The 22,703-nt window shown below is 32.4% G+C and overlaps 1 protein-coding gene across 3 annotated transcripts in view; it reads right to left on the bottom strand.

The window, feature by feature from the left end:
- The window catches only part of FBXO8 (F-box protein 8), a 54,305-nt gene that overhangs the window by 16,735 nt on the left and 14,867 nt on the right, over positions 1-22,703 (bottom strand). For 2 of the 3 annotated variants that reach the window (XM_051965931.1, XM_051965932.1), the window contains 2 exons: positions 20,928-21,054; positions 14,129-14,191 (listed from right to left, as the gene is read on the bottom strand). In XM_051965931.1, the coding sequence (XP_051821891.1) occupies positions 14,129-14,191; positions 20,928-21,054 (190 nt within the window). The remainder of the gene's footprint in view (positions 1-14,128; positions 14,192-20,927; positions 21,055-22,703) is intronic. The other variant, XM_051965933.1, reaches the window with a different exon arrangement.

Below are 22,703 nucleotides of genomic sequence, written 5' to 3' on the forward strand. Positions count from 1 at the left end.
CTCTTGCACTGGGTGTGGGTGTGGGTGTTCAGCAGCATAGTCCTGGCACAGACTGTGCTAGCACAGCCCCAGACTCAGCAAACCAGGAGCAGGCCTTGGGGCGTCTGAATTAGCAGCAGCACTGGTCATTTCCAAACCTCTCAACTTATAGACACTAAAGATTATTTGCAAGGTCCGCAGGAAAAATTTTGTCTTACTAGGATGAGAGGGCCTGAGGAAACCAGAAAACTAAGAGTGGGCCTTGGGTACTGCTAAATTAGCAGCTGCAACAGCAGCAATGTCGGTGGCAGTAGCAAAGGTGGCTTCTGGAGGTCTCAGAGTCTTGAGCAGGACTCCCTTGCTTATATAAGCCCATACATCCTGCCTCACAGAATGAGGATAAGGGGGAGCAGAGTGGATTGGGAACCCTCTTCATAGTTCCAGAGCAGAGAGAAGTACTTGGGGTCACTCACAGATTGGAGCACAGTGCAGGAGAACAGCAAACACACTTCTTGGATGACACCACCTTAGAAAAATTGAAAACATACAAGCCCTAGAAGGATCTCTGAAAATAGCCACACCAAATCACTGAAAGTTGAGACATCATACCCTCTTATCCTGGAAACAGAGTTCTGTTTTAAAAAAAAAAGAGTTAAAAATCAAGTAATAGGCTGGAGAAAATGAGCAAACAACATTAAAAAAATTCTGACCATAGAAAGTTATTGTGATGACAAGAAAGACTAAAACACACACTCAGAAAAAGATAACAAAGTCAATGCTTCTACACCCAAAGCTTCCAAGAAAAATATGAATTAGTTTCATGCCATGGATGAACTCAAAAAAGATTTTGAAAATCAAGTAAGAGAGGTAGAAGAAAAATTGCAAAGAGAAATGAGTGATACAAAAGGAAGGACAAAATGGTAATGAGAATGCCTTAAAAATAAAATTGGATAAATGGAAAAGGAGATATAAAAGCTCACTGAGGGAAATAATTCCTTAAAAATTAGAATTGAACAAATGAAAGCTATTATTAAGAGATAATAAAATAAAAAAAAAAGTAGAAGACAATGTGAAATACATCAATGAAAAAAGATCCAGGAAAGAGAAATTTTAAATTATTGATCTACCTGAAAGCCATGATCAAAAAAAAGAGCCTAGAAATGATCTTTTAAGAAATTATCAAGAATAAGAAGTGTCTTGATATTATAGAATCACAGGATAAATTAGAAATTGAAATAATCCACTGTATCACCTCCTGAGGCAACAAACTTTCAATGACTAAGAGCCAGGTAAGTGCTTCATTACTTTTAGGGTAAACAAAGTATCAGGATTAGATTGGTATGGGATACCAACAAAGGAAAGTTGTGAATAAAGCTTAATACATTTTCTAATATAATTTAATTATAATTCTGATATATGTTACATCTAAAAGATGAAGAATGAAATAAAATGAGGAGACACTTAATAATTCAGCTATGAAATGATGAGAACCTCCATCAGAGTGGTTACAGTGTCAGAGAAGAGAAAAAGGCATATTTAAGAGACATTACAAAGATGAAATCAACAGGCCTTGGGGAGAGATTGAATATGTGGTATGATATCTAAATTGTTAGCCTGAGGGACTCGGAAGTTATAATGTTCTCAAAAATAATAGAAAAGTTAGAAAAGGGAGAGGTTTGGGGGAAAAAAAAGATGAATTTAATTTTAGACATGGAGAATTTAAGATATCTACTGAAAATCCAGTTTTGATGTTTGAAAGGCTTTTAGAGATGTGAAATTGGAGAGGTTGGGGCAGACTGGAAAGATATGACAATCAGCAGCACAGAGATGATAATTAAATGTATGGGAGCTGAAAAGATTACTGAGTGAAGTACTACAGAGGGTGAAGAGAAAGAGAATTCAGAACCCTGTAGGATAACAGCATGATCTGGATCAGGATCTAGCAAGAGATTAAGAAACAGAGTTCTGATAGGTTGAAGGAAACCAAGAGAAAAGGTGTCTCGAAAACTTGGAAAGAAGAGAATATTAAGTAGTAGAAGGATACTGATCAATAATATCAAAAACTGCAAAAAGATCAAGAAGAATGAAGACTGAAAAAGGTCAGTGGTTTTGGAATTAAGAGAGCATGGGTAACTTTGAGGGAGCCACTTTAGGAAAATGATGAGGTTAGAAGCCATATTGTAAATTGTTATGAGGTGAGGGAAAGGAGAGAGCAGACAGCCTTTTCAAAGAGTTTAGCTGTAAAACACAGAAGAAATATAGAACAATAGTTACTAGAGATAGAAGGCTCAAATGAGGATTTTTTTAGAGGATGAAAGAAACATAGATCTTGGCAGGCTGCAGAGAAAAAAATCAGTAGACAGGGAGAGCCTGAAGATACATGAAGGAATGGGGATGACAGAGGAGACAATGTGTTGGTGATGAGAAGGAATGGGATTGTTCTGCAGGTGGGAGGATGAGCCTTGGTAAGGAATATTATTAAGGAGCAAAAAGAAAGGCTATAATTTCAATATGAGCCAGGCAATGAACTTCGTAAAGAAGAAAAGAATGCTCTTCCCAGGAATCAGCAGATAACAGTAAGAAGTTGATTGGATGATAAACGTGTATTGAATTAACTTAAAAAGAGAGAGAGTACTGAATTATGGTAATAGAGGAGAGCCTGAAAGTGATAATGAATATGCCAATTCTCCTATTTCAATAAGTGATGAGGGCAGAGATTATGAGTGAAAGTGCACCCAGTACTGGACAGGGTGGATAGGAAGACTATGTTATCGCTAAATTGGCAGGTGAACAATTCTAGGATTTATAAGTTCTAAAAAATGTGGTAGGAGACTCCAGTGTAAACTACAGGAACAACTGATTAAATAAAATAAATGTATTGAAAATAAGAAAGCACATGAATGTTATTATCTGATTTTCATTCATGATAATTTTTTCCAAGTTTTACAGAAGTTATATTTTTTTTTAACAGAAAACATTTTTACAGCTACATCATAAGAAATGTAGATAATACAAAAGATTACTGTTTACTTAATTAAACAAAATTCAGCCTAAAGGTTATTTTTAAAAAATCCAAATAGAATAAATATCATAAGAACCTAAACACCATCAGCATACTGGTTAAGTAGTTAATGGAAGATTTATAGGAAAAAAAAATAGATGAAGATCACTTACAATGGAAAGGCAAAGATGAGTTCTGAACTCTACTGGTAGAAGAAGTATACATTAAAAGGATCATGTGGATCTACCAATTATGTCATAATTATATCTAAGTCACAGTAATATTTTAAAAATAATGCTTTTTTATATAAAAACCCATTTTTTTAAAGACTTTTACTACTAGCACCTATTAGGTGAGTTGAATTAGTTTATTTTTTTAATATTCTAAAAAAAAAAAAAAAGAATCACGTGGTAGTAACTATTTCAATTTACAATTAGAAGGTGCTCAAAGTTAGGGATCAAATCTTCTTGACCTCCCATTATAAACCCTAAAGTATATCTAGCAATATTTTGTCTATATCATAGGATTAAAGATTTAAAACTAGAAGGAACTTTTTGTGTAATCTAGTCTAACTGGCCCACCTCTTGCCATTTTACAGATAACAAAGCAAGATTCCTAGGCATTTCAGATTCTTTCTCTCCAAATTTGTTCCTTTTTTCAATGCCGTTTAACTTTGCCACCCATGACTACGAAAATTTAATTAATAAGTCTCTGTGAAATTTCTACAGCATCCTTACAAGCAAACTTATAATAAAGCCTCATTTTAAGTTTGAATTTACCACTATAATTTAAGAGAGCATGGCTAGCAATTCTATTCTATAGTGACTCAAATTCCAAAAATTGTGAATGTGGATATAAGACTGAAATCTATAGGTTTGCAGATTAACACATGAGTGGTTATAGTTTATCACCACCATAAAAAGATTTCTTAATTATTGGTATCATTTATGTTAGTTTGAATTTATGATCTTTTCTATGTAATGAAATCATGTAGAACAGTTTTATCCCCTCCCTTCTGAGTCTAATTTAGGATTATTGGGATTACTAAGGACACAACTAGGACACAACAGAGTCTCAGGGCTCTCTCCTTAAAGAAATAAATGTTGAAGATCCTCCTCTTAGTTTGTAGATATGTCACAATTTTATCAGGTCCAGGTTATCCCAGGCTATACCAGATCTACTATAGGGACAAGCTTTAGAGAGAGAGATAGATGATTGGCTCATTTCAGAGTGAACATTTCATAAAATATAATCAAGTGGCAGGAGAAAATTAATTCAAAGGAAATGAAGTTTCTTTAATTGCAGATCATTATAAAATTTTTTTAAAGTTATACTGCCTTTTTAAAAAATTTCAAAACATTTCCAGATTCCTTCATTTGTAATGACTCTCTTGTAATAAAGTAAATCATTAAGTGAAACTAACTTACAGTGATCTTATCTAAAAGTGCATGTAACACTTAACATCAGTAGTATCTTTCCAACATCTCTATTTTTTTAAGATTTAAAAAAAATTAAAAGAACTATATTTTCTCTCCCTCTGAAAATGAAATGGAAAAAAATTCCACGTAACAACTATGCAGAGTCAAGCAAAATAAATTCCTTAAATGGCTATACGCAAAAATAAACGTTTCATTTCTGCACCCCACATTCATTTCATTTAAATCTTTTCATATCTCTGAAATAATCTACTTTTTCATTTATTACAGCACGAAAGTATGCTATTACATTCACATAGCACAATTTACTGAGCTGTTCCTCAACTGAGAGGCCTTCCTTTAGTTTTCAGTTTTTTATTAACATAAAAAGAACTGATATGATTATTTTTGTATTTAAAGGACCTTTTCTTTTTTCTCTGCTATCTTTTGTCTGCTAGTCTGGGAATGGCACAGGTGGGTCAAAGGGCCTAAGTAACTTATCATGTATAGTTACAAACTGTTTTCCACAATGGTTATAGCCATTCACAGATCCACCAACAGTACATTAATGTTATCCTAGCAACATTTATCATTTTTATTTTTTGTCATCTTTGTCAAACCGATGGATGTGAGATGGAATCTAAAAATTGTTTTAATTTATATGGCTATGGATAATTTGGATCAGATTTCTCTTTGAAAGAAAATGGATCTTTCTATATTCCAAACTATAAATTGTATGTTGGTATGCAATGTTTATGAAATATACTAATATGTAACACTAATTCAAGTCAAATTTGGATATAGAGATTACATGATCAATTATATATAAAAGGTTCTTATTTAAACAATCAGTTAATAGGCAATACTACATATATACCATGAAAGGTAGAGCAACTTCCAAAAGCTATAAAGAAATAAGGGAGGAGAAAAAGGGGAGGGAATAAAATAAAGTGAGGTATAGAAAGATGTTGATTTATGGCACTAGGACAAGTTATGTAGATTAATGGGCAAGGGATAAAGGATAAGATTGGGTTACAGAAGGGTATATAGAATAATGATAGTAGGACAAGGTATGTAGATTAATAGCAAAAAGATATTGAGAGAGGAAAGGATAGCATAGGATAAGGGGGGGTGCAGATGGGTACATAGAGTAATGATAGTGGGACAAGGTGTGTAGATGAATGGGAATGGGATGAAGCGGGAAGGAAAGGGGGGAAAGAAAATAAGGGAGGGATTCATAGACGGGGGAATGTTGAGTAATAGCAAGGCAAATTAAGGAGCAGAATTAAAATAGAAGAATTAGGAGAGATAGGAAATATGAGATATACAGAAACACTACAACAAGGATCAAGAGTAGAATTTATTAGGACAAAAAATAGGGCTAGTAATCATTGATATTAGATAAAGACAAACTTAAAGATTTAATCAAGAGAGAAATCTACATTATAAATTAGCTATATTAATATTGTTTTAGATGCATGTTTACATATGGGTAAATGCATTATGCATATGTACATATGTGTATGTGTGTCTGAGTATATATGAGTATGTATGCATGTAGGTATATGTATGTATGTATGTAAATGTATATGTCTGTGGGAAGGTATGTATGTATATGTTATTTATTTTATGTGTGTTATGTGTACGTGTATGTATGTGTATATCTATCTATCTATCTATGCTTAAAACCTGTTTGGAGGAGATGGGGGGATGAAAGAAAGTGTGCAAGAGAAAAGAAAAGAATAATCTACAAGGAAGTAAAGAAAAGTTGGACAATCAAGAATATTATTTCTTCTATTATTATATATGCTTTCTGGTATTTTGAATCCTCCCTGATGTTCTGCAAGGCACATGAAAATGTTTTGTTTTTCTTTTTCTTTTCTGTCTTTGGTTTTTTATTGATTTTTCTTATTTCATGTTTAGTTCAACAAATAAATTTTAAAAAATTAAATCATCAGCTATTAACTGAATCAAGATACAAAAAAATTAAAAACCTTTGTATATGTCATTGAATCAATATATTCTATTAAGTATCTTAGTGGCTATATAAACTATATTTTTTAAAAAAGTATAAATGGATGCTCCCTTCTTTTTAAAGGATGCTTATAGAGCTAGGATGAGGCTAGGGTTCAAATCCTACTAGTTTTATGAGAGTGGGTAAATCTCTCAGGGCTTGACGCAATTCTCTGATACAATTTTGCACTGGTAGAGGCACTTTCCTCATGTGGAAGTCTTCTGTACCAGTTACGGAGGGTACATTTCCTATTCTATTGCATAACAAATATTTCTTGAATGGAATTACAATTTAGTTAGATAGGTAAGATCTACAAAGCAGCAATAATGCTCATGAAAAGTCAACTAATGGCAAAAGCATGATGTATTCAGTCAACCAACAAGCACAGATTGAAGGCCTAAATATGTGACAGGACTGTACAGTAGATGGTGAGTCTACAAATACAAAGAATGAAAAAGTACATAGGTCCTTGTAAACAGACCAGAAGCCTAAAAATCAATCAAGCAATCAAAGAACATTCCTGTGAATCTGGCACTGTGTTAAACACTAAAAATGAGACTTCTCTGAAAGAAATATACACAAAGAGCAAAAAATTGTCAAGTAAAATAAATTTATTATGAAACAAGGGGTTAAGAAAGGGGTAAGAGTTTTCCAAAAAAGGAAGGACCCATGATTTGCAGTGACTGACTGAGGTTGAACAACAACAAAAAAAAGACTGGAGCTCAATTATTAATTCTATTCAGATTCTGTATGATTTAGATGAGGAAGGGATGGGAATGTGGTCTATAGTTGAAACAAGAATGCATGTGTAGCAGTTGAATGATAGGGAGAACAAGATAACTCAACTTGAAAAAGTTTTGTATGTAAAAACTTGCCTTATGAAACTTGAACAGTTTGTAGGATGTTTCCTCTCCACAAATAGAAAGCAAAGGGAGGCCTTAGCTGGGAGGGGAAAATGACAAAACACACACACACACACACACACACACACATTAAAGAAATATGCAAATTGTTCTGGGGATCTAATAGTTAGAATTTTTTGGATTGCAGCCAAGTTTTGAAGTATACCAGGGAACCAAAGAAATCTTTTGAGTGAGAAAAAATCATAATGAAAATAGAATTTTACAAAGTTTATCCCAACAGCAGTGTTCAGGATAAATTAGATGAGAGTTTCATTAGAGGCAAGGATACCAATAAGGAGACTATATCGCTTTATACCAGGTTTGTGGTAATAAGTAATTTGAATCAGTGGCAGTGGAAAAGGTCAGGGTAAATAGGAGAGGCATTAATGAAGGAAGAATGGTAAAGAGAATCACAAAATTTGTATCGGAGAGGACCTTACAGATCACATTTAGTCCCCTCATTTTGAAGAAAAAAGAAAAAAGGCACGGATAAATGAAGTATTTAATGTCATGATATGACACAATCAGAACTATAATCCAGGTTCTCTGATTAGTATTCTTTTCACCATAGAACTATATGGTCAAGGTTCTAAATAGTCAATGTCTCAAGTTGAACAGTAGAAGTCAAAATGATGTTAAAGATTTCCTCAGTAAAAACATTATTTGTGACTTAAGAAAACTTGAAGTAGAATCAATTGTATTTCATTATAATTTGTCTAGTGAGTGAAAACACCCAAGTTTAGATTCATTAATCTTCTAGGCCAACTATGTCAACTTAAATAGAAATATATATGGACCACTAGAAAGAACTGGAAATTGGAGAGATGCCCACAAATTGGGAAATTGAATAAGTTGTACTATAATTACTGTGCTATAAGAAATAATGAGCAGGATGATTTCAGAGATCTGGAAAGACTTGCATAAACTAACAAAGTGAAGTGAGTAGAACCAGGAGATCATTGTATACAGTAAAAACAATATTTTATAATAAAGAACTATGAATGGGCCTGGAGTGAGGAACAACAGAGTTCAAAACTTCAGTCACTTACAATCTCTATGATCTTTGTTAAGCTCCCTAATCTATTTGCCTTCAGTTTTCTTAACTGTAAAATGAGGATGATAATACCTCCTAGGTCCTAGGGTTATTGTGAAGATCCAATGAGAGAATAATTGTACTGTACTAAGCCTTGTTATCTCTGGCTTACTTATCCAAGCATATAACATATTATTTTGTCACACATAATATTCACACTCTTATTTCTGTCTTCACACAGATTGTCCCTCAAATCTAGCAAATACTCTATGCACATCCCCTAGGAATTTAAGATTTGTTAACAGAGTGTTTTGCTTTTTCTTTGTATTTCTAGTGTCTAACACATACTAAATTTTTAACAAATTCTTCTTGATTGATTTATCCTTATTAAATCAAATTGTTACAAATTAGTACTGGTTAGGTATATAGAACTAAGAAGCAGAATTTGAGAATCACTTTTATAAAAAGCAAATTTTATTTATTTGAGAATCTCTTTTTATAAAAAGTAAATTTTCTCCTCTTTTCTACATGAACAATCTCATAAATTTAATATAAGTACTATCATACATTTTCATATTCACTGATTTTTTTTTTGCTTTATCACCTGTTGTTATTACATACACATTTGTTATTTCTCTTTTAAAAATATCTTTTTCAAATTGCTATCAAATCAGGACCATAAAATAATCCTGAAAAATAGAACTCATTAAACTAAATGAGCTAGACTACTTGATCGTGTGTGAAATGAATGAATTATCAAAAATTATTTGTGCAAAGTCATCAATAGGAAAAAAATCCAAAATAAAACAAAACTACTATTAAAAAACCAGACATATATTTGTGTATAGTTGTTCTGTAATTTTTTAAAAGCAATGAAACTATTTGTCTTCTTGTGAGGAATTAAATGTTTCTATTTTTACTTAAGCCTCTATCAGACACACTTGGAATAAATACAAATAGTATTAAAGTATTAATGTGAATTATAATCAAACAATCAATAAGCATTTCCTATGTGCCAACCATTGTGCACCTTATATGTTGATAGTACAAAGATGTATCAGAAAGCGTGCAAGTATGCTCTTTTGGGACAGGGACTGTCAAAGGAGTTAATATGTATACCATCTAAGCATATACAAAATATGCTCTCAAATACACAAATAGATTTATGATTTCACTGAGTTGGATATTCCCTGTAACGATGTTGATCACAACTCATCTCTGCCCACTGATATGGTGCATATCCTTCCAAAAATACATAAAAAGAAGTCCACTCAAAGTCCTAGATTTATTCCTTTGCTTCTTCTAATACTGTGAGGATACTAGTAGAGCACCCAGATTATCATATTTGTCATATCTCTTCTGATATATAATCCCATTTTCTTTTCCTCTGATCAATATGTCTTTTACTAATGTTCTTCAAAGAACCTTAATGGTTCTATACTGTAGCCTGTTTAAGTCAAAAAGTTACTTCTCCCCAGGTAGTGACAATAGTGCACAGAGAATTAGGCTTGGAATCAGCTTGACTTGAGATCAGCCTCAGCCTCTGATTCTGGCTGTATGATTCTAGGTGGAAATTTGTGCCTCTGTTTCCTCATCTTTAAAATAGGGATGATAATAGCACATATCTCTCAGGGTTGTTGTAAAGATCAAATAAAATAATTATGGCAAAGAGCTTAGCATGGTTCCCTCCTCCGCTCCCCCCATACACACACATATAAATGTTAGCTATTATCGTAACTATATTCATTTCCAATTTCTTGGAGATAACTGTATCCAATGTATCATAGTTTTTATACAACAGTCCTCATAGAAAAGTAGTATTAAAAAGCTAGATTTTTATTTTGAGAAGGTGCTTGAGAGTCTAAGCCTCCATAAACAAACATTAGCTAAGTGAAAAGAGATGGAAGCCAAAGGCAACAAAGGGTTAAGATAGCAACTCATTTGCAAAAGAGGCAGAGAAGTCCTTCGGTAGGTGATAGCACTTGAGTTCAGCATTGAAGGCAATTAAGTGGAAGTGGGAGAAAGAAAGAAAACCCTGCATTTCAGGTTGAAAGACTTCCTGTACAAAGATGCACAGGAAATGGAAAATTAAGAGCAAAGATGGCAGGAAGACCAATTAGGAGACTATGTCAATAAAGCAAGCAAACTATGATGAGTATTTTTAACTAAACGGTGCTCATAAGAAAGGAAAGAAGGGGACAGATGCAAGAGGCATTGTGGATGGAGAACTGACCAGACTTAGCAACTAACTGGATATATTAGGACAAGTAAAGTGAAAAATCAAAGATGATTTTGAATTGCAAACCTGGGTAACTTCAAAAAAAAAAAAGTGAGAATGTGATTTAGAGAAAAGATTATGATGAATTATTTTGGACATGTTGAATTTGAGGTGCCTAAAGAACATCTAGTTAGAAATATCCAATAGATAGTTGCTGACAAGGGCCTGGAATTCAGGAGAGAAACTAGGTAGGACTGAAATTTTATGTTACAAATATACATTAAAAAAAATTATACACACACACACACACACACACACACACACACACACATATATATATACCAGATGACTCCTATATGTATACATATGTAAATAAATATGGGAGTATTTAGCATAGAGAAAACAAGTGAACCCAATGAGGGCACACAGAGAGGACAGAGGATAGAGATCTGGGATACATTTACAATTACAGGACAGGAGATAGATGATTCAAACAAAACTTGGAAGAAATGGTCAGACCAGGAGGAGAACCAAGAAAGAGCCACGTCATGAAAACTCAGTAAAGAGAAAGTATTCAAGAGCCTCTAATGGACAGAGAAAAGTCATTAAGGAATGAAGACTAAGAAAAGGTCATTCATTTAACAATTAAGTAATGGTAGACTGATGCATAATGAAGTAGAGTCATAAAAACAATATGTATGATTGCAGCAATATAAATGGAAAAATCAACTATAAGTAGAAAATGCCCACATTCTAATGACCAATTTCAGCTCTGAAAGGTGACAAAAATGTATTTCTTTGCTTTCCCCTTCTCAGATGTGGGTGGGGGAAGAGTACAATGGTGGGCTTTGGATGAGGAACCTTAGCTACTCTGTCAGATTTAGTTGATATGTTGTCTGACTTGGATATTTTTCCTCCTTTTTTATTTTTGGTTGCAAGATTTGGCTTCCTATGGAGTCAGAAATGAAAGTGATTTAAAAGAAGCTATCAATAAAAAGATATGAATTATGACTTTAGAGAGAACAAATTTCATTTGAGTGAGGAAGTCAAAAGTCTGTGAAAGATTGAGAACGAAGAAGAGGATAAATGAAAGGAAGAAACATAAAAGGCTTTTTTAAAAAAGTATTTATGAAAAGGAAGAAAAAGATGGGAGAACAATCTGACTGGGTAGTAAGGCTGAATGAAGTTTTTTTTTTTTTCCTTTTCTTTTAAAGAATAAAATCAGGATGTATTTGCAAGAGGCAGAAGATTGCAATACCTAGAAAACATAAAAATTAGAGAAAAGAGAAATGATTATCAGACAATGTACTGGAGAAGATGAGAGAGGAAGGGATCAAGGAAACAAAGGAATTGTCCTTGGTGAAGAAAAAGATCACTTGAAGACAAAAGGAAGGGAGAACAGGAATTGTATCATGCCTTTTGGGATACAGAATAAAGATCAAAGGGAATTCGCGGGCATTTGACTTCTAGTTTCCTGGTAAAACATGAAGCAAAGCATTTGCTTGTGGTAAAGAGGGCCTGAAATAAGAGCAGATAAATTTATAGTGGACTCATCCTTGTTGTAGGATTGGAATAATCAAATTTGGAATTTTATTTAAAAATATAATTTCATTCTTAAACTTTATTCACCATAATTTTATACAGTTTTGAAACTGAAAAAGGCTTTTAGAAATTTTCTAATGTAGCATCCTCATTTAGAATTTTTACCTCTTTTGTAAAGAAAGGCTGATTTTATCACCAGAATTATTACAGTTGGGATAGCATAATGAGAAAGAACTGATCTTGGAATTAGAAAGACATAGACTCTGAAAACACAGTGGCTATATGATCCAGGCAAGACATTTAATCTCCTTCAGCGTCCCCAGGCAACAATTTAAGATTACAAATTGCATAGCAGGTACTGATTTGATTGGCAACTAAGTACTTCCTATACCAATGAAATTGCAGGTCCAGTCTCCTCATACCTCCAAAGTAACTATATTTAAGCAACAAATATTTTATAAAGTCATTTCTCATTCCACTTAACCAATAATTTTCTTTCCTAATAGGGAACAGAAGCAAAATGCAGGAATTGAATGAGTGCTGATTTTTTTGAGTTTAAGAATCTTTTTTCAAATCAGTACTCTTCTATTCATAAGTTATCTTGGGCAATCAAAAACCATTTTGGTCCAAGTTTTTTTTTTTTTTTTAATATTTGCATTTTTTAAAAATATTTGCAAACATGAGCCTCAAATAAATTTTCAAGTAGATTTTTTTTGCCATAAAATATTTTACATGTTTTAGATGAAATTTACTTTTTGTCCATCTAGTAAGGAGGCGAGAGGTAACTACCTACAGTTACACCATAATAGAGATATTTGTTCTTTTTACTTGCTAATCAGAGTACCACAGGCTTTGTGTATTGTAAATGTCATGGGAAATTTCAAAATACCACTGAAGATTAATGTGGATGTCTAGGACCCTCTTCTACATAATGGTGAAACGCAGAATTTTTGGCATAAGGAAGAAGTCAACAAAGCTTAATAAACTAAGTGTTACTTGTTCAGATTAATTCAAATAAAAAGTTGAAGCTCCTCCTTCCTCTTCCTCTATCCTCCTTCCTAATCAAATGCATGCAAATCTACAATTTATTTTTTTCTTTTAGTTGTACATTGAAGGATTTTTCTGCCTTTTAAAATATATGAAATAGCTTTATATTCACTAAACAAAATTCATATCTACTTCAATTGGGCATATTCATTATATAACAAACATCATGAATATATATTGTAAGGCAAAATAGCAATAGGAATTAGAGAAAGCAATAAAAATGAAGATAAGACAAGTTTATCAACAAGTTTATAGTCTATCTACTTAACTATACAACTTGTTTCTAAGTTTCTGAGATATTCTGAAAGTCCTATTACAACTATTAGTTGTGTACTACATACTGATGGCATATCACAACACATCTGGCATTCTTATCCTTTGTTACTCTTATCTACTCTTTCTCATAAAATCTAGATAGTGGATCTATCCAATCTATAGCAGGCCTTCCTTTTGCTCCTTTATATCCTATAGCTCCTACAACAGTTAAGATACTAAATGTCTAAGGCACTAGATTAAAATAAAACTAGATATTTTTTAAAGTATCCTAAAGAAGATGGTTTTAAAAGAACAGTATTTTATTCCTCTAAGTTGTACATGATTCTACCTGTTCTCCCAAAAAGGATCTTTATTTTCACTGGGTTTGCAAGGGATGGATGAAGGAGTTGTACAGAGATGAGGAAAATGGGAAGAAGGATAAAAATATCAGTTGTAACTAGCAAAAAGTAAGGCTAACAATTCACACTTATATTTTCAAGACTGTTAGGCAGCATATTATTAAGCCCATTTTACAGATAGAAAAATAAGATTAGCAAGGTAAAGTGACTTTCAAGATCACAGAGTGAGTTAGCAAAGCTCTTGTGATATTAAAATTTACATTCAGATATTTCAAGTCCCATTTTTATATTTAAATAATTCAAAGTGGCTGTATTCTGAAACTCATAAAAAGTGCATGCCTTACAGTTTGGCAAGATACCTACCACCACTTGGTTAACTCTATTTGTTGGAAATTTATTTGCAGGAAATATTTTCAGGAAATGTATCTATGAGGGGAAAAGATACCTTGAGTACTGAGACTATAAACTTAACAATTAAATCGATAGTAAATTGTTCAAGGTGGAAGCTGTCTATGTGTCAGGAATGGCAGAAAACCCCTCTGTACAAGAGATCCAATTTTGTCCTGTCTTCTCTAGCAGACTGCCCCCCCCTTCACCACCCTACTCCCAACTTCTCTTCAGTCTTCCTGTCTACTTGTTTCCTTACTCTCTGCAATTGTGCCCTAATCTTCTCCATCCTCAAAAATCCTTCATTTGATCCAACCATTTCCACTACTATCCCATCTCTCTCCTTTTTATGGCTAATCTGGCCATCTACACTCTTTACAAGCAGCTTCTGACTACCAAAGCCACTCTCTCCAAAGTTATCAACAATCTAAGGGCCAAATGTTTTTTCAATGTTCATTCTTCTTGACTTCCATGGACCCTTTATCCATGCTGATGACTCTCTTCTTCTTGATATTTTTTTCCTCTTTAGGTTTTTGGGATACTACTCTCTCTTGGTTCTCCTTCCATCTACATGACCACTCCTAAGTCTCTGCTGAATCTTCAACCAAGTCATGCCCACTAATCATGGGTGTCTTAAAGGGCTCTGTCCTGGACCTTCTTTTCTTCTATACTATTTTATTTAGTGGTCCCAAGAACTCCCATAGATTCAATTATCTACTTATCTAGCCCTAACGTCTTTATTAATCTCCAGGCATGCAAATCTCTACCGTCTATTGGGCCTCTCAAAGTGAATGTCCAGTAGATAACCTAAACTCAACAGGACCAAAATTGAACTCATTATATTTTTCACAATCCAACCCTCCCCTCTTTCTAAACTTACCTATTACTGTCGGAAAAAGCAGCATTCTGAATCATCCAGGCTTGAAACCTAAGAGTTATCTTCAATTCCTTACTTTCTCATCCACCATATTCAACCTGCTTCCAAAGCCTATCAATTTGACCTTCATAACATCTCCTGCATATGTCTAATTCTCTTCTCTGGCACTGTTACCATCTAATCACTTCACACCTGCACTATTTTAATAGCCTACTGATTGGTTTCCCTGTTATAATTCTCTCTCTATTCTAGTCCATTCTCCCCAGAGCTGTCAAATTAATTTTCCTAAAGTGCAGGTTTGACTATATCACTCCCACCCCCTACTCAATAAATTCTAGTGGCTCCATATCATATCTAGGATTAAATACATATTTTTGTTTGGCATTCAAAGCCCTTCCAAATCTGGCCCTTCTCCCTACCTTTACGATCTTCTTATATCTTATGTCCCAACTTCATCCTCCTATACCAATTTACTCTTTGATCCAGTGACACTAGCATCTTTGCTGTTCCTTGAACAATAATATTCTCTATCTCCTGGCTCTAGACATTTTTCTTGGTTCCATTTCTATCTACTGGCTGCCCTGGATTCCTTTAAATCCAAGCTAAAACTTCACTTTCTACAAGAAGTCTTTCCCAATTCCTCTTAATTCTAGTGTCTCTGTTATTTCAAGTTTATCTGGTTTGTGCATAGTGAGTTATCCCAGTACCTGGCACATAAAAGGTACTTAATAAGTATTTATTGACTGATGCTAAGTGGAAAAGCTATAATTTGTGAAATGCAAATTAAGATTTCTTGGAAATAAATAAAACACATGATGTTCAAGTCATAGAATCACACAAAAGATTTTGGGAAGTTTCTTTACAAAACTTCCTTTAGGATCTTGTCATGGTCTTAATATGATCTCCCTTAGCATACTGAAATAATTGAGTGGCTATACACAATGATATTATGGTATCAAAGTAATGTGTGCTAAATTTATAAGGAAGTGAGGGCATACTGTTATAGATCAAGTTTGAGGAACAACTTTCTGACATCATTATTGCCACCAGTCAATGTGAACAATCACTTATGTTACTTTTCTTATTTTCCCATATAATTCCTTACTTAGAATATGAGGTAAAACATACACAATAAAGAATTAACTTAACACAAGCATTCTACCTGCTTTGAATGCTCAGATGTTATGAAGGCAAATAAAGGCTAATCAGTTCAAATGAGTTAGAAGAACATAAATTCATGGACTTTCAGAAAGAACCTACCATCTTCAAAAGAGGAGAGAAGCTGGAAGAGTTGGGAAGAGGGGAAAAACAGTTTTCCAATTTTAAAAGTCCAGAGATATAAACATATGTATGCATATGATTACACACCCATAAATAAATAAGGTACACATTTAATTGCTAACATGTTGGCCACCAGATGATGAATGTGTTGAAGTGCAGGGTTACAATCTATTATCAGTGAACTGAGGATTAATACTTAAGAAATCATGGATCCTTTGAAGTATTTAAAATATAAACACATATGTATAGTTAATTACATATTATCTATATGCAGTAATCTGTAGCAATGATTTATCTTAGTGTAGAAATTAGCTGTAATTCTTCAATAAGGTTGTTTTATAAAAGAAACATCAATCAACAAACATTTCTTAAGTGCCTAATGTGTGCCAGGCACTGTGATAAACACTAATTTAGCTTTGTTCTGTCATTCAGGCCCCAAAAGCTAAAAAGATTTTATATCTAGAATACAATTTAATAGAATAGGCATAAAACAATTAAACTAGGATTAATAGAGATGTTTCTATATGTTTTGTTAATATGTGCTGCCATAATAAAAACACATGTGGAAATTTAACTGCCTTACATGATATAACTATTTCTTTTTCATTCTAACCATGTGAGGACAATTAAGTCATAACATTACATGTATTTTACATAGTAGAAAGCCCATTTGCAAAGAAAAACAAGCTTAAGAAAATTCATAATAATTCTATTAAGAAAAAAAATAAATACCATGAAAATAAGATAAACAGCTTCTAAGTTAAATAATCTTTTTTCATGTGTTCCCATTCAGGTGCATTCCATAAATTAACTTAGTAAATAAAACTTATTTTATACAGAAAAAAGGAAAAAAATATTAAAACAGAACCATGTTTACTCTTCATTTTCAGACATTATATTATTAATATCATTAATTATGGAATGACTATGTCATGGAAATGTTGTCTATACTAAATAAAGCACAAGGAGTAAATTATACTGGTAGATAAATAAAATTGCTTTTCTCTATTGTAATACTGCCAAGGGTATAAACATGACAAAACAGTCTTTACATGCATGGAGGATATAGGCTAAACATATAGTTGTCAGCACATTCTTTCATTAGAATGTGATAATTTGCCACAAAGTACACAAGCTCATGCACGTGAGTTCACAATGCCATGCATAAACAACAGCGTGCTAGGTACTCCTACCACAAAGTGTGTAGATGCTCTCCCCCACCCCGTGAGCCACCGCCAGCTCTGGAGCTGTTGCTGTGGAGTTTGGTTACCCATTTCCAAGACATGAACGATGTCCTTTGGTGAATCTTGTTCCCTGTAGCTGTAAGTATTCTTATTTTTATATTTTAATCATGTTTACTACCAAATTGTAAAGTACATAATTGGAAAGTTTGGAGAAGCAAACTTTTGTAAAAGTGGAATATACATTTTATTCAAAGCTCTCAAGATTAACACTATCAATGGAGGGTAACTTTAGGTCCACAGATTTAAATGGATGCAGTTATTAGGTAAGAATTTTCCCAAATGGGAGCACATATTCATCTCCAAGAGACATATATTGATACTGGCTCTTAATGGATATGGCAATATTCATACAAATGACTAGATTACCATATGAATATATATAGTTTTGTTTTGAATAGTATTATTTAATACATTTTTAATAAAGAAAAATCTCCACTTATATGATTTTGAGTTGTAAAACACACCAAGTTGGGATAAATCATATTAAGCATAAAAATGGAATATACTGGAGATGAAATGGCTAAGATGCTTTCTTTCTTAAAGTAGGTAGACTAAATCTAATTTTTTTTTTTGGAAAAGTATCTATTAAATTATTTGTGTTCATAGAGCCACAGAATGAGTACCCAGAGATAAGTTATGATGCCATTCCAGAAATATTAAATTTTTCTTGAATGTTCCATAAAAACTTAAATTTAGGGGAGAAGTAGAGAAAATTAAAATACAGCCAACTCTCAACAATAATGGGGGACAGGATGGATAAGTAAAATCCATTTCAAACTTTGTATTAGAGCTATTTAAGCAAAAAGTAAAACAAATTCAAATTTTACCTTCTCTCTGCCCTCCAAAGGGTCTAGTTGAAGTGCTAACAAGTACTATTCTGGATGAGAATAGGTATATACAATTGTAAAATGCAGAAAATTAAATTTTTAATTACAATTTTCCATAGCAATCTGATAATTTATAAGAATTTTTTTGTCTCTGATCTACTAGTTATGAGAAATGACAAAAGTTCTTATTTAAATAGAGGTTTTCAAGTGCTTTCCTTAAAACCCTATATGGAGGCATTATCATCCTTATTTTGCAGATTAGGAAAATGAGGTTCAGGAAGCTTAGATAAAATCATCTTAGTTCATAAGTCATAGCTACAGAAAGTAAAAAAACAGAATTTGAATCCTGGCCTTCAGATTTCCAATTCAGTCCCTCTAGTGTACCATACATACAAGGGAAGACAGAAGAATCTGGTTTTCATAACTCCTTCAAAAAATGAGTAACCAATAACAAAGTGACAGTCACTATGAAATCACTATCATTTGCTCCATGAAAATTTCCTCTTTTTAATGTTTTACTATTCGATCTCTCACCAAGTTAAATATGGTAAGTCTGTAAGACTTATAAGTTGCCGGGTTTGGGAATGACTGTTTTATTTAACATAAACATAAACCATGATGACCTGGTGTTATAAATACAAGACCAGGAATTAAGAGAGTTGTTCTTCTGTCTGACAACTGAAATAAAGTTCAGTATCTATCTCTGTTTAGTTCCTCTTTAGCAAAATGAAGGTAATGATGACAATACTGAACTACCTCATAGAAACAAAATTGAAACATGTTATGGATTTTATATGGGTTTGAAAATATAAATTAGTTTTCATTTGCAATAACAATCATTGGCTAATTAGTGGAAAATATGCCTGGTAACCACATGTAGCCCTTGGTGACTTAAAAAATGCAGCTGAAGTACAAATGATTTCTTATACCCTTGCACACAGCAGCTATACCACAGTGCAAGATTATAATAGAATGGATTAGCATTAGTTAGCATTAGCTAGCATGAATATCATGTAGTTATTGTTATACATTTATGAAGAAAATTTAAACTATCTTGCCTGACTCCAAAACAGAAATAACAAAGTTGTACAGTGAAAGGCAACAAAGTAAACTTTTACACAGTAAAGGAAAAAAAATAAAAAAGCCTACGGCAACTCAACAGTTTTATGCCATGTTTCAATGCATATTTAAAGATAGATCATTTTGCTTCAATAAATAAAGGTTAAGAGATTCTAAAAGGCAATTGTGTTGATTTCAAATGTAAAGTTTATTATTTTATGAAGCTCTTAATCCTTGTCATTTTACATTCACAGTATAACTCTTAAAATGTGAACAATGAGGAAGGCCAGCTAATTTAAAGGCTATTATATCAAAAAAACAACACACTGTCATTATTCAGGAGAATCTAGTGAAATATTTTAAATTGTGTCACTGATGTTATCAAGGAGTTTCACTCTATTTGTCATATAAGCAGAAGAAAGTACTTCACATTAAAAAAAAACTCACAAAAATAAAAATTTGTTGTTTTGAACAGAATGTCATTTTAAATATTCTTGTTTCTATAATCACTATTTTCACATTTTTTAGGTCATTTTTCTTGAAGGTTTTTAGAATGGATTACTTTAGACAGGGTAAAAGAAAAAAATCACTGTGTAATTTCATGTTCTAAACAAAAGAATTAGAAAAGTTAATAAGCTTACTACAGCTTTAGAAAATACTTTGAATATCTAGTACATAATTCTTCAGTATCTTAAAAAAAACTAAAGAGAGGTTTTAGTTTTAGGTAATGAAAAAATGAAGAACAATTAAGTCACTGTTTTCCCACAGGAAATGTTATAATATGGAAAGTAGATATTAGCGTTTCATAAATTGCCTACATCTAATGGAAATTATAGGTCTAGAATGTATTCTATTATCTTTCAAACTTTAGAGTTTTAAACAAATAAAAATAATGAAAAGTTAAGAGTATATTTTTTATTCAGATGATTTTCTTTATATGCTATTTAGAAAAAGAAAACCAGATGATAAAATTTATTTAAGAATGACATGTAGAATTCATTAGTATAGTTTGTTGATATAATTATATAGTTAAAGGCAATATTTTGACAGTTAAGAGTTTAGTCACATATTCTTTAGTACTTTCTAAATAAAAGTAATTCCTTCATTAACTAATAAAGCTATATTAAGAATAAAGTATTTATTTTATTAATAGAAATTTACGAATATATTCCTTGTTCATATCGGGAATATTTTATGCTCTTTAATTATGATTTTTCAATATGAAAATCCAGTACATTACATATCTGATATATGACTGCCACACAAAGTATGTGTGAACTAAGTTGAATATGTGATGTATACATGTAAGAAAAACTGACCAAGTTTGTAAGGCAATAGCTTCATATTTTGGTTTCACAATGTTTAAAAAGATCATTTTCAATTATTTGCAATTTTATTGCAATTTATTATATTGCAATGCTTACACATGCAGCAGCAGCAAAGAAGTAATTTTATTACTGCCACTAAAATTCAAATTCTTCACTTACCTCATCTGGGTTGGCATTAAAAGTGAGGCTGCCTTCATCCAGCTGCATATACAATCTTCTAAAAGAAAATCCTAGAGGTGGGTTCTTATTGTATATAGAACAGTGACCCCAAGTGGATTTGCACAACCTATAAAAATAAAAGTAAATCAAGCACACAGAAAAAAATGCTTAAATTTGAACTTGTATACAAATGACAATGTACTAAAAGTATATATTTCAAATTTAACTTCAATAATATGTTAGATTCTCAAAAGCTTAAAGCTTTACATTTTGGATTTTTTCATGTATTTTGCAAGAAAAGTTTATACAAAGGCTTTCATAAAAATCTATCCAATAAATCAGTAAACTAAATATAATCAGATAATACTGTCTAATCTACTGAATTCTCCCTTCTCTCCCACTCCCCAATAATAAATAATATAACGAATAATAAGTTACTGTAGGAATTTGTTAATATTTTTTCAAAACCTTTTAGATTTTTATCATATAAATAGAAAATTATTTTAAAAATTTCCAAAAAACTTTTAAGCTAATATTAGCTTTATTTTTTCCTTACAAATAAATATTCTGGTGTTATTTTTACTAAACCAAAAACATCTTATATTTAACATGAGAGATGTTTTCCAGTTGTATAAGAAAGACTAAGATCTTGATTGTTAATGAAAACAAGTAATTTCCACATATAAAATTAGGATATGGTCAAGATGATAAAGATCAGCTAGGATAATAACAATGCATATAAGTAGCTGCTGAGATAAATTTTGATATAAAATTCACCATAAAAGCATATCATCAGGGACTAATTTATGAATCCACTTGTATAAATTTCTGCAATTTATTTTATTACATTGCCTGTAAGGAACATAAACTTAAGTACAATTTCTCTCAGTCTCATCTCATATTTTTACCTTAACTTTTCTTGCCATATAGTACAGAAGAAAAAGGAATGAAATTCTATGATAATTTTAGCAAAAACTTTTAAATACTATTTATGAAGAAGCAAAATATGCTGATACATTTTAAAAGTTTTATTTTTTTTAAAGCCTTGAAATAAAATTTTTGTTTCCCAAACCACAATTAAGTCATTTTGCTTTGAATGACTAGTGCTTTATGTTTCTCTCTATTCTAAATACAGATTGTATATGTATAACACACACACACACACACACACACACACACACACACACACACACACTTTTATTCAGATGAGCAATAAATGTAAAACACTTTGTAAACCTTTAAATGCTAAATGTTGTTTTAGCCATTTTTAGTCATGTCCGTGCTCTTTGTGACCCAGTTTTGGGTTCTCTTGGCAGAGTTACTGGAATAGTTTGCTATTTCCTTCTCCAGCTCATTTCATAGATGAGAAAACGGAGGCAGACAGGGTTAAGTGACTTATCTAGGATCACACAACTAGTGTTTGAAGCCATATTTGAACTTAAGAAGGAATCTACCTTAGTTTATGCCTGGCACTCTACTAAGAATGTAGCTGCCCATATCATTATTTAAAGTATAAGGGTTATTATTAGTTGATATAAATGAAAATTCTCTAGCAAAATTCTATTTTGATGCCTCACTGTGACACAGAAGATGACCATGAATTCTTCAAGGCTGTTATCAAAAAGCACAGAAGTTAACAGGTTGGACTGAGATAGAAAGGTTTTGATTACAAACCCTAAGATATATATGTAAGATATGATGGAGAGGCTCATTACCAGAAGCTTGGTCACCAAGTGACTTTTTTTCCCCAATCAGATACTCATTAATAACGGTTAC

The sequence above is a fragment of the Antechinus flavipes genome, chromosome 6 (assembly GCF_016432865.1).
Source record: "Antechinus flavipes isolate AdamAnt ecotype Samford, QLD, Australia chromosome 6, AdamAnt_v2, whole genome shotgun sequence".
Classification (NCBI taxonomy): Eukaryota; Metazoa; Chordata; class Mammalia; order Dasyuromorphia; family Dasyuridae; genus Antechinus; species Antechinus flavipes.